The sequence below is a fragment of the Xiphophorus hellerii genome, chromosome 5 (assembly GCF_003331165.1).
Source record: "Xiphophorus hellerii strain 12219 chromosome 5, Xiphophorus_hellerii-4.1, whole genome shotgun sequence".
Taxonomy (NCBI): domain Eukaryota; kingdom Metazoa; phylum Chordata; class Actinopteri; order Cyprinodontiformes; family Poeciliidae; genus Xiphophorus; species Xiphophorus hellerii.
In genome coordinates, this window is record NC_045676.1 from 21,878,528 (window position 1) to 21,890,547 (window position 12,020).

The window sequence follows — 12,020 nt, forward strand, 5'->3', positions numbered from 1 at the left end:
TGATATTATTGTCACTTTAAAGAAAAACCCAGATTTGAAACTTATATTTGAAGCCCTAATTTGGTAAGTTACTATGTTTTATCTGCAGTCTGCTCAATTATGAACACTTGGTCATCAGGAAAACTTTCTAATTCTAAGATTTCCGCCTCCTTTGTTGAGTCATATCATAAATATCCATAGAGTCATTGCCCTTGCCTTAGAAATAAATTTACAAACTGTTTTAAATAGAACAGTGTTGCTTTTCTAATTAGGGTTTTCTAAGTAGGCGTAGTGATGTTTGACTTTTCTTTCTTTTTTATTATGTTGTGTATTTTTATATTTCTATTATTCTTAGATTTTAACTTATTTTTCCTTCAAATAAGGATGCATGAAACAGTTTCACTTTATCTTGTCCAGGACTCCCTTTCAACAGATTTCTTGTTTCCTGCTAATTAAAATGAATGAATGTTATGATAACATATGTTGTGTTGTAATAAGCTTAATTATTCCTTTTGAATGATCCAGTATGCAAGTAAAATTGAATTTTTTCATTATTTTCTTTATTTTTTATTAACATTTCACCTCTTGGTGCTTATGTAATTTGCTTCAGGATTTTTGTTTGACTTTAGCTCTATATAACTAACATTAAATTAGGATTTTGTGGTTTTTTTATTACAAGTTGTCAAAGGTTTTTTTGGGTGGTTGTGTTTGACTTTATATTTTAATGCACTTCATTACAATAATGGTTTTTCCTTGTGTTGTAAACAATGAAATCAATACATTAAGTTTTGTTAGACAACAAATGAACCAAGGTGCAAATGTTTTAAATTGTGTGATTTTTAGCTGGGTTTTCCCCATGTATAGAAATATGTTTAATTATATTAATGCAAATTTAATTCACTACACCAAGAAAATTCATCAAGATCTTTGATATATTCTAAATAACTTTAAATATTTACGATATTTAAAGCTTAAACACATCTGTTTCATTTTTAAATCATATTTTGACTGCCAAATTGAGAATTCTTTAACATTTTATTTGTAACAATGTTAGTAGTTGAGGGTTGAGGTCAATATACTTCAATATCCTCGAAAAGTCAAATTATTTCTGTGGTTTTTGTCATTCAAAAGTTGGGACTTATTTATCATACAGATTTATTATGTACAGAATATGTTTCAAGCGTCTGTATTTATGTTGCAGCTGTTTTTTGTTTTTTGTTTTTTTGCTGGGTTTTTTTTGTTTTTTTAAATAAAATTTGAACATTAAAAAATACCAAAAGAAATGTGTTTTTTTTTTATACAAAAATGTTGAGTCCATATTATGGCCCATATAGTTCAACAGACAGTTACCAACACCATCCATAAGGAGGTCAAGTCAAAGTTCAGGTCAAAGAAGCTGTTCAGAGTGCTGGATCCAAGTAAGTGGAAAATTAAGTGAAAGGAAAAAGTGTGGCAGACAGAGGTTTGCACTTTGGAAGAATGACTGCTGCTTAAGAGAATCGAGTTCTGTATTAATAATCCAGTTATATTTGATTAACAATCCTTACATGTATATTTAATGTTGTCATTTTATGGGAAACAAAATTTGGGGTTTGAATTAGCTGTAAGGCATTATCACCAAAATGAACAAAAATTAACACCTGAAATATACCACTCTGTGCTTTAACAATGTATATAAAATATAATCTTACATTTTTTAAATTAAATTCCAAAATCAAATTTACATTTTTGTCTAATTAACTGAGAAGAACCTGTTATGTGTGACTGAAAAGCTTCTGACTTCTCGGGTGCCACCGTGTTTGTCTGAAGAGAGAGAGAAAGAGAGAGAGAGAGAAAGAAAAATACTTTGCTGAGTCTGTGCACATCATTCTGCTAATGGTGCTGCTCATAATCTGCTGTTCCAGCTGCACTGGCTCTGCGCAGCGAGGCTGCAGGAGCCGGGCCGTCGGGGATTTGTCAAAGGCCTGTTATTACATCTCTAGTCACATAAAATATGGCTGCCTCTCCAGAGATCCAACTGCCAGATAAATCCTCTCTCCTCCAACCAGGCTGGCCCTCGCGATCAAACCATCCAATGGTTGCTCCTCAGCCGCTGACCTCTGGTAATGACTTGTGATTTATACAGTACAAGTTTAAAGGACACACACGCGCGTCTGAGGCCGGGCTTTTTTCCCTCTGCTGCATCCATATCTGGTGTCACCGGAGATAACTGGCGGGCCTTTAGGAGAAGGGGAGATGTGACACCCGTCTGTGGCGTGTCACGGAGTGGCTGGAAAGGGGACAGTTACCCCCGCAGCTCGTCTAATCGCAGGTAGAGTCTGCAGCGGGAGCCGTGCCTCTCACTTACACACCCTCCCCACACACACACACACGCACACACACACACACACAAGCTGCATACTGTGTGGTGGAACTTTAAGCTCGCAGACCGCAGTGTGAAGGGCTCTGATCAACACCTGCTTTGGGAAGAAACACAAACGCTGAAGGCTGGAGTGGAGCAAGGAATTTACATCATCAAGTTTATCCCAGCCGGAACTCCTAAACTCCAACTAAAACTGCAAATATGGAGATCATGAAACAAAACATCTGAACAAAGAGCAGATTTCACGCTCCAGTAATCAAACGGATGAGGTCGTCCCCGGTTAGAGGAGAGGATGGAGGAGAGACCATGTTGACCTTGGTGTGAAAGAGGCAGAGATGATCCGAGAACACAACAGAAATCTGGATCCTCTCCAGCTCAGGCTGGAAATCCACACTGAATAAAAACAAAGAGAGAGAGAGAAATAATCTCTAGTCACATTTAAATTAAAATATAAAATAACAGTATCAATCATCATTTATTTTAGACATTCTTATTTTATTGATTTCACTTTAAAAAAAAGAGAGAGAGAGAGAGAGAAATTAGAGGTACATGTGAAGGAAATGTGGTCCAAGACGTGATGCTTGTTTCTAATAAACAACATCCTCCAGAGAGCTGTCACCACTGATTCTCCTGCAGAAGCATCAAATAAACACTGGCTGCATTTTCCTCTGTTAGGAAAAAAGAAAAAATCCAAAAATGAAACAAGCGAAGAGACAAAAATATTTTAAAATAAGGTTGAATTGGGTTATATATTTACTTCAGCTGCTCTACAAGAAATACATTAATCTAATTTGTTTTAATATACCTTGGGGAAAATAAAGTATTATCGAACACGCATGCAACCTTGCTGTTGTCACAGACAACGAAGTAACAACATAAAGAAAAATTCATATTAAAAAGAAATTTAGCTATTGAAATATTCTAATTAAAATTCTCATTTATCCATTTGTCATTTTAATTTTACGATTTTTTTTTTGTTTGATTGTTTTTGTAGAACATATTTTTTTATTACTACAGTGTCTTAATCTATCATTTTTCATAAGGATAAAAGCCATAGGTAGATAATTATTGAACTATTAATGAATAATAATAATAATAATAATAATAATAATAATAATAATAATAATAATAATAATAATAATAGATTATTTTTCTTAAAGCAAGGAAAAACAATAAACTTAAATTATAACAAAAGGAAAACTTACATATTTCTTCTGAAATGCGTTGTAAAATGTGTCTTTTTTTTTTCTTTTATGTAAAAAAAAAATACAGATTTTTTATTTTTATTTTTTTCTTTGTATTTTATTTTTTTTTGCGGCACAGCCATATGCAAATATTCGCAGTTCTGCGAGTCCAGCGTCAGGACGAAGCTCTCACCGTCGCAGCTGCAGGACGCTCGGTGCTCTGAGAGGAAATGAAATATTTCTCGGATGATAAATAAAAGGAGCCCTTTCTGGCTGAGTTATGGCCCGGGTTCGGCGTCGCTGAGAGGGATGCATGCCGCCGCCTCTCTCCCGCCCCAGAGGAGGTATCATCAGAACTGATATATGGTCCAGCTCTGCATTACCTTTACAAAAAACAAAAAACAAAGGATCATCCGCGCTGTGGGTCGTGGAAAAATATCTGAGTCTATGAGCTGCGGCCTCTAACGGAAGCCGAGTCGACTTGTCCGAATACGTTTAAATGAAAGCCTATGAAGTCCTGCTGGACTGGAGTTTCACGCGTAAAAACGCACAAATTGACTAAGAGATTGTGATCCTCTCCCTCTTCCTCCCTCACTCTATTTCCCTATCGCTCTCTCTCTTCATCTCTCTCCCTCGCTCTCTGCTTCCCCTCATTTACCCCACATACCTATTCTGGTGTCTCACCACACGACTAAATTAGACCAAAGATGATAAGAGCACCGAGCATTATAATTCCGCCGGGCTCCTCCTTCCAACCATGCTTCCTAATTAATGGGACCCCCCTCCCCCCAGTCGCAAAAAGCCCAGCGCTGGACTGCAACATAGTCAAAGAGTGAAAGGGAAGAGGGCGAAAGTGCCACTGGAGATAATTGATTAGCCACCAATCAATGATAACTTGTTAGTAATCGTCGACTCTTTGGACTTCGCCATTTTCAGGGAGGCACCTCATTCCTGCGGATCGAGACTTTGAGCGCATCCGATTTCGGAATAATCCTTCCCTTTATTTCTTTTTTTTTTTCTCTTTTTGTTTTTTCTACTTTACCTCCAAAGTGTTATGTGACTTTTTTGTGTCATACTTTCATCCTCGATTTTGTTTTGGGGTTTTTTTTTTCTTTGTTTGTTTGTTTTTTTTTTAAACCTATAAAATCTCAAAGCAACTATAAACTCGTCCTGCAACCAATGATGACATCCAAAGAGGTGGCCAAATGCGACGCGGCGGAGAACAGGAGACGCAGCCCGCTGGACCACTTGCCGCCTCCTGCCAACTCCAACAAGCCACTAACGCCCTTCAGCATCGACGACATCCTGAACAAGCCGTCGGTGAAGCGGAGCTACGCCATCTGCGGCACGGCTCATCTCATCTCGTCCTCCGAGAAGCACCGTCCGTCCAGCCTGCCGCTGTCCAGCCGCGCACTCCTCACGCAAACCTCTCCTCTCTGTGCGCTGGAGGAGCTGGCCAGCAAGACCTTCAAGGGGCTGGAAGTCAGCGTGCTGCAGGCTGCGGAAGGTAAATGTCTGCTGCTTTTACGAGTGGGGGAAAATACACCAGAAATATTGATATATTTTGATTTGACGTGTTGATGGAAAAAGGACATGTTTGTTTTTTTCTTCATTTTCTCTTCTTTTCTGCTCTTCGTGGACATATCTGTCTTGTACTTGTTACTGTAAAACTATAATTTTCGTTCTTGTATTCGAGGTGGAAAATTAAGTTTCAATTTAAGTGTCATATTCTTTATTTTGTGAGTTGGAACACTTTTACGCACAGTCTAAAAAGAAGCCCCTAAGCCTCAGCAGAAATCCTTGATTTTCTATTCGTCTTTAGCGATGACGAGGTGCAATTGTATCCCTTCCACTTCATACTCACTGCATATAGTTTATTTTATTTTTTGTAGATAAGCATTTTTAAACGCGTCGACACGTAAATTATGTATGATATATTTCCATAAAAATACTAAACCCTCCCACTTTTAATTCTGCATTATTTCCTGATAACTTTGTACCTCAAGATGTTTTTATTTTATTTTTGTTCTGATCCATGGTTGGGCCGGATGGCTCGCTCGAAATTTGAAACATTACGACCCCTGATCGAGCCAGAATAACTCAGCGACCTCCTGCTGCTAGAACACAATCATTAGATTGGTGTTACCACCTTTTTCTCGCAACGCACTACAAGTAGAATATAGAGAAAAAAAAATACATTAAATCTTCACTTGTTTAAAGTATAGGTACGAAACGTCCCCAATGTAAGCGTTAATGCATATTAACGGATCGAAAGGTCCTGTGGCAGACCGCTCCATTTCGTACCCGAATAATTATAGTATTTAAACGACTCGCTAAAACTGCAGAGGTACAACGTTAACAGATTTCTGTTATTTTAACTGTATCTTATTGTTTTCACTGCATTTTTTTTTTTTTTTTTTTGCAGTATCGACTTGGTGTTTTTAATCGAAAAACAGTGTAGTCTCAGCAGTTTTGTACTGCATAATCTCTTTACACCACATTCCTGTGGATTTAAAGTGCATTGTGGGAAATTTCTCGGTCACTACTGTTTCAGTAAGAGTGATATTAACTCACCAAAACAATAAGACACATAGACTGCTACTCTTGATCATTAAAGTTAAGCTAAAAGCACATTTTTCAGCAAATAATGATTTAAAATAAGTCTGTAACGGACTGGTTTTACTGTAAAACAGTATCGTTGCTATTTGTTCAAAACTGAAGCTCCACTGCAATTCATTGTTTTTGGTTTTATAGATGACTTAAAATGCAAGAACTACAGAATAATTGTCCCCACTGTGCTACTGTTATTTAACAATAAGTCTTTTTTTTTTCAATAGAAAGAAAGGGTCTACTTTATTGGGACTCAGGAGACACTTCATGAGACACACACCCCAAGATGTGTCTGCTGTGACCAAGTGAAACATATTCTGACCAAATTTTAACAAACAAAAAAGTTGCCAATGTTAAAAGAAATATTATAAGACAGCCTGACTGCATGGAAGGGAAATCTAAACGGAAACAGAGAAAGACGAAATGGCAGATGAAACTGCCACAAAATGCACCATGCTATGAATATTCAGAACATTTAAGAAATGTTACACGTACATGCAGGAAACGTGGAGGTGGTACATTTTCAATAATGTCCATTTCAACTCTGAAGGAGAATAAAGTTTTACTAAAACATTAGCATGAACTCAGCTCAATTCAACGTGAATATGCATGGAGCGTGTTGCTAACTTTTAAATGTCTATTTGTTTGAGCCCATTCCCAACCAAACCACATATAACACAGTCAGCTTAATCAAATATCTTTTCTCCCTCACCATTTCGTGCCTTCCGGTTCTTTGGCTTTGGTCGTTTCGTACCCCAGTTGTTCCAGGATGTTTTGTACTTACATAACATGAGAAACCCAGCAAAGGGACATATGGCACACACATCAGTAACCAATTATTTTAAATATTCTGCTAAAAGCTGGTTGAGTGAATAATAGGAGGTTGGTTCAAACTCATTTTAGTTTGAGGGTTTGGGGGTCCAGAGTCAACTGGACCAACCTAGATTGAACAATAACATTTTCAGACACTTGAATTTAATTTAATTATACATGAAGTTTTTTTCATAACAATTAATCTCCATCATTTATATAAAAAATGTTTTACTTCAATGAGAAGTGAACCCATAGTCCATGGTTTTAGGCACAGGGGTGTGACATGGTGGAAAGGAACGAAATAGTAATGCATTGGTACGAAATGGCAAACTGGCCTCAAGTCAAGTCTGGATGCTTCTTCAGCCCGTGCGCCCCAGAACGTCTTTTCGTCTAGGAGCGCCCCTGAATGTATTAAATGGAGAAGTGGCGAAACAGTCAGCACCTTTTTGTTCATGGTGCCTCTCCCTTTTCCTCCGTATAGGCCGGGACGGGATGACCCTGTTCGGCCAAAGGAGCACTCCGAAGAAGCGTCGGAAGTCCCGGACGGCCTTCACCAACCACCAGATCTACGAGTTGGAGAAGCGCTTCCTGTACCAGAAGTACCTCTCTCCCGCAGACCGCGACCAGATCGCGCAGCAGCTGGGCCTGACGAACGCGCAGGTCATCACGTGGTTCCAGAACCGCAGGGCCAAACTAAAGCGGGACCTAGAGGAGATGAAGGCCGACGTGGAGTCGGCCAAGGCCATCGGCCAGGTGCCCCTGGACAAGTTGGCCAAACTGGCGGACCTGGAGAAGTGCGCCAACGGCACGCTGGGACACCCGCGCGCCGAGTCGCCCGCGCGGGGAGGCCCGCAGGATCTCCAGCACGAGCTCGCTCAGAAACTGCGCAGCTCTCCGCTGTCTCCCTTCTCGGACCACACAACGAGCAAGGAGTGCTCGGAGGACGAGGACGTGGAGATAGACGTGGATGACTGATGGCTCACACACACAGAGACACACACACACACACGTACACGCACCGAGCGAGATGATGGTGGTGGTGATCCTGCAGAGAGGACTTGTAAACTTAACCGCTTATATGAGAACATGTACCAAAACGAAATGACTTTTTCTATCGGCACAGATTCACAGTAAAGCATGAGCGCAGAACTACAAATATGCAGTGATGTATTCATTAGCGAACTGTTATTGTTTCCATCAAAGCAATATGGTCTAAAAATAACTTCTTATATATATTTTGTTTACAGTATACAGAAACGAACACGCGTGGGCATGCACACACACACACACACACACACACACACACACGCACATCTGCTCTGTTGGTTTTCCTATAAGCCCCTCCATACTCATAATAAAACCACTTCTGTTTTCCATATGTTTGCATGGAAATGCATGATTTGATTTGTAAACATTATATATTTATTTTTTCTTTCTTTCTTTCTTTTTATTGTCACTGTTTTATTCCAAGAGCCAACCCCTCCCTCCCGTCACTGCCGGCTCTTCCTCCTCCCTGCCTCCGTTTTGACTGCAGACTCACACCGGGAGCTCCGATAAAGGTGGCGATGTTCGAAAAATCAGCCGAATACTAATGCGACGATTCCCCCCCCCCCCCCCCCCCCCCCCCCCCCCCCCCCCAAGCCTTTAGATTATTGTTTGAATACAATAGATTTACAGTTCTATACATATGTTATGTTTTCTACACCTGTAAGTGCCTTCCTAAAATCAGGACATTATCTGAAAACCAATGCACAGACTGTATTGTATATAGGCTACGATGGGAATAAAAATTGCTTTTCTGACTCCTTTTTTTTTTGTTTTAATTCTTGAGGGATTGGGGCGTGGGGGGGGGGGAGGGGGTTGTTGCTAAGCTCGTTAAATGTGGGGCCAGTTTGGAGTTGTTATTCTGAACTATTTTGTCCCCTTTGTTTCTCTTTCTGCTCTAAACATTTTGTGCTCCAGGAATCCCCGCGTCCCCTCCTTTTCACGTCCAATAAATGCGTATCGTGCCTTCTTGACCCTCAGACGTGTTTCCCCATTCGGGCTAAAAATTTATGTGAGAAACACAAATCTGGTGCAAAAAAAAAAAGAAAAAAGAAAAAAAGAAAAGAAAAAAGTTTTGGGCCAGTTTCTCTGAGCCCCCTGTTTTTTAAATAGAGCATGGCTTTTTGTTCCGCGGGACTGCGGGGCCGTAATTTTGAGCGCAAAGCATGAAAAGTGGGGACAAATGAGCAGCAGTTCCCTGATGGGACGAGCCACAAAGGAGCTGGGCCCCGGTCCCCCGCAGGCAGCAATACTGAGACAAGTGTGTCCCACCGCACAAAAAGGACGCAAACGTTTGGAAGCCATATGGTTTTTGAAATTTCCTCACAATTTCAGACAATTTGATGGATTGAGTTAACCCTCCTTTTAAACAGTTTAACTGGCTGCGAACAAAGGCCATAATGCCTACATAGACTCCCCCCTTCATGAGGGCATCTGCGGCTATTAATGTCTGGGCCCCTTTCTGTGCCTGCATGGCGTTTTGAACAAGTCAATGAATTACAATGAAAGTGCCTCCCGTCTTTCTTTCTTTCGTTTTTTTTATGTTTTTTTTTATTTTATTTGGTGAGCCGCTTGTCTTTATCCGCTTTTTAGCCCTGGAATAATATGTTTGACTTCTGTCCAAGAGCGTTTTCTAAACAAAAAAAATGGATTTTGTTGGGAAAGGGTTTTTTTTGTATGTGTGTGTGTGTGTGTGTGTGTGTTAAATAGGGAAGCCATAAAGAGTTTGGGCCTGTGACATTTCTGCCAGAGTCTGGTTAGGGAGTCCTTTTGTTTGTTTTCTTCTCATCTTGGCTCTTTATTTCTTTTGTCTTTAAGGAGTTTAATGAAGCTGAAAACATGGAGATGTGAGAAAGAGGCTGTCCGAAAGGGAAACTCAAAAGACCGGCCTCCCGTTTAACCCTCTTTGTTAGAAGAAGGGATAAGTTGAGCTGTCTTCTTGTGACTTGTTTTATAGTGTTTGCCTTTTTCCTCATTTCTTCAAAGGACTTCAAACAAGCCCGCCGAAAGCTTTACGGGCCAGCAGACACTTTATACGAGCTCGGTTCTGTGTAGGCAAATTAGACCTGCAATATGAAAAATTTAGATATTAACACAATTTGATATAATACTATATATATATATATATATATATATATATATATATATATATATATATATATATATATATATATATATATATATGAAGGGAGAGCGTGTTAAGGCAGGCTAAGTTTATGGATTTCACTTGCTTATTTTATGAGTGCTTGTCAGGCGGGCTCCGGCGATAAGTAATACTACAGTCTGAGGGACCACTTCGTGGTAATTAATCTGGAGGTCTTAAGTGTATTTCAGTATTTCACTTCGAGATAGAGGGAAAAAATCACTACTTCAATCGGCCGGAAAATTGAAGTTTGATGCATGAGTCCCTACTGAAACAATAGTACTGGCCTCTCTCTTTTCATCTGGTTCCCCTCCCCTTTTCATACTCTCCCCTGCTCTCTTTCTGCACCTCGTGGAAAGCGGTGTCAGGTGAAAGTGTAAAGTACAATTTGATTGATTGTCTGGTACTTTTCACCGTGCTCAAAAGGACTCTGTGAACAAAAAAAAACAAACAAAAAAAAACAAACAAAAAAAATAAATATATATATATATAGGCTATATTATTTATTATTATTATTATTACTATTATTATTATTATTATTATTATTATTCAACATCCTAAGGGGTCTTCCTCCTTCTTGGAACTACCGCGGAGCACTCCATATTTCTAAATGGAGCCAAAAAATGTAGAGTTTTAATCACGGCCTTCCTGTGGAGCCAGTTAATACTTCAAACTTCAATTTTACGGGCGATTGAACTAAGCATGTTCCTGACAGAATTGATGTATGTATTAATTTCCTTTAACTGTTGATTAATTAGGCTGCGCTGAGGGCTCAAATGGAACGGTTCCTTCTGAAATTTGCATATTAATCAAATTCTAGTTGATCATTCAAATAATCAAGGCTGTGTGATTTCCGGGGCGGAAGCCGGAGAAACGTGAAACACGGAGAATACATCCTCATAAAGACGTGTGCTGCAGAACTGCTGAACTCAAGCATCCAGGAGAGGAATAGTTTGTGTGTATGAAAGCATGAGGTCGAGGTTTTTTTTAGGTGATAAATAACATAGCAACAAAAATACTAAATATTTTCAATATTGTTAAAACTCTACATGAAGTTAAATCATATTATAATTCAGTGTTATAAACACTAGTTCTGATGGATGATAACGAAAACGGTCCTCCCTACTCTTTTTCTAGCATAAGCAGTGGTAGGCTTATTATTGTTATAAATAATAATAATAATAATAATAATAATAATAATAATAATAATAATAATAATAATAATAATAAAGACATTAACCGAATGTGAACATTTTGAAAAAAAACAAGATTGGTGAGAAATAAATACATTACTGATTATAAATTAAATAGGCCATTTTATTCTGACCTCTATGAAATCAGATTAAAAAAAAAAACCTGTTACAAAAATTATTCAGACAAAATTCAGTACAAAATGCAAAAAAAAAGATCGTCTTTGACTCCATTTAGCTGCGACAAAGAGACGAACAGAGACACCTGCTGGTGAACGGCAGACTACAGTCACTATGGTGTGAGACAACGGATGGATTAATTTATTAAAATCAAACGAATCAGTCCTTCAAATTGAAGCAGGGTTACAGTTATATAATGCTTTAACGTGTTCAAATTTTTAAGGCAGCACATTTCACATGGAGGCTGCAAGATTTAACATTTAACAAAACTGGGATTAAGCAACTTTATCGCTTGTCATATTAAACAACTGAATGTAGTTGCATTATATGATGCAAGTGATTTTAAGAAAATGAACTATTGCTGCCGCTAGTTTGAAGGAGCAGTGTGGGGGGCAGACAACAGGGAAGGGGTGTGCTCTGCTGGGGACTGCAGCTCCAAACCAGATCATGAGCTGGCCTTAACCCACCACCAAATGTCTCTTACAAAAGGTCCAAACATTTCTCAAACATGCATT

General features: G+C 38.9%; 1 protein-coding gene and 1 long non-coding RNA gene across 2 annotated transcripts; one reads left to right on the forward strand and one right to left on the reverse strand.

Moving 5' to 3' along the window:
* Positions 1–303: 303 nt before the first annotated feature.
* LOC116719412 (uncharacterized) lies at positions 304–3,801 on the reverse strand. The gene is made up of 2 exons (XR_004339176.1): positions 3,719–3,801; positions 304–2,734 (listed from the first exon to the last, which is right to left on the reverse strand). It is a non-coding gene; the product is annotated as an uncharacterized LOC116719412 (long non-coding RNA).
* An 862-nt stretch (positions 3,802–4,663) lies between these two features.
* On the forward strand, positions 4,664–8,750 carry lbx1b (ladybird homeobox 1b). The gene is made up of 2 exons (XM_032561919.1): positions 4,664–5,032; positions 7,430–8,750. The coding sequence occupies exons 1-2, from the start codon at positions 4,705–4,707 to the stop codon at positions 7,921–7,923; spliced, it is 822 nt and encodes a 273-aa protein (XP_032417810.1). The 5' UTR covers positions 4,664–4,704; the 3' UTR covers positions 7,924–8,750.
* Positions 8,751–12,020: the final 3,270 nt, after the last annotated feature.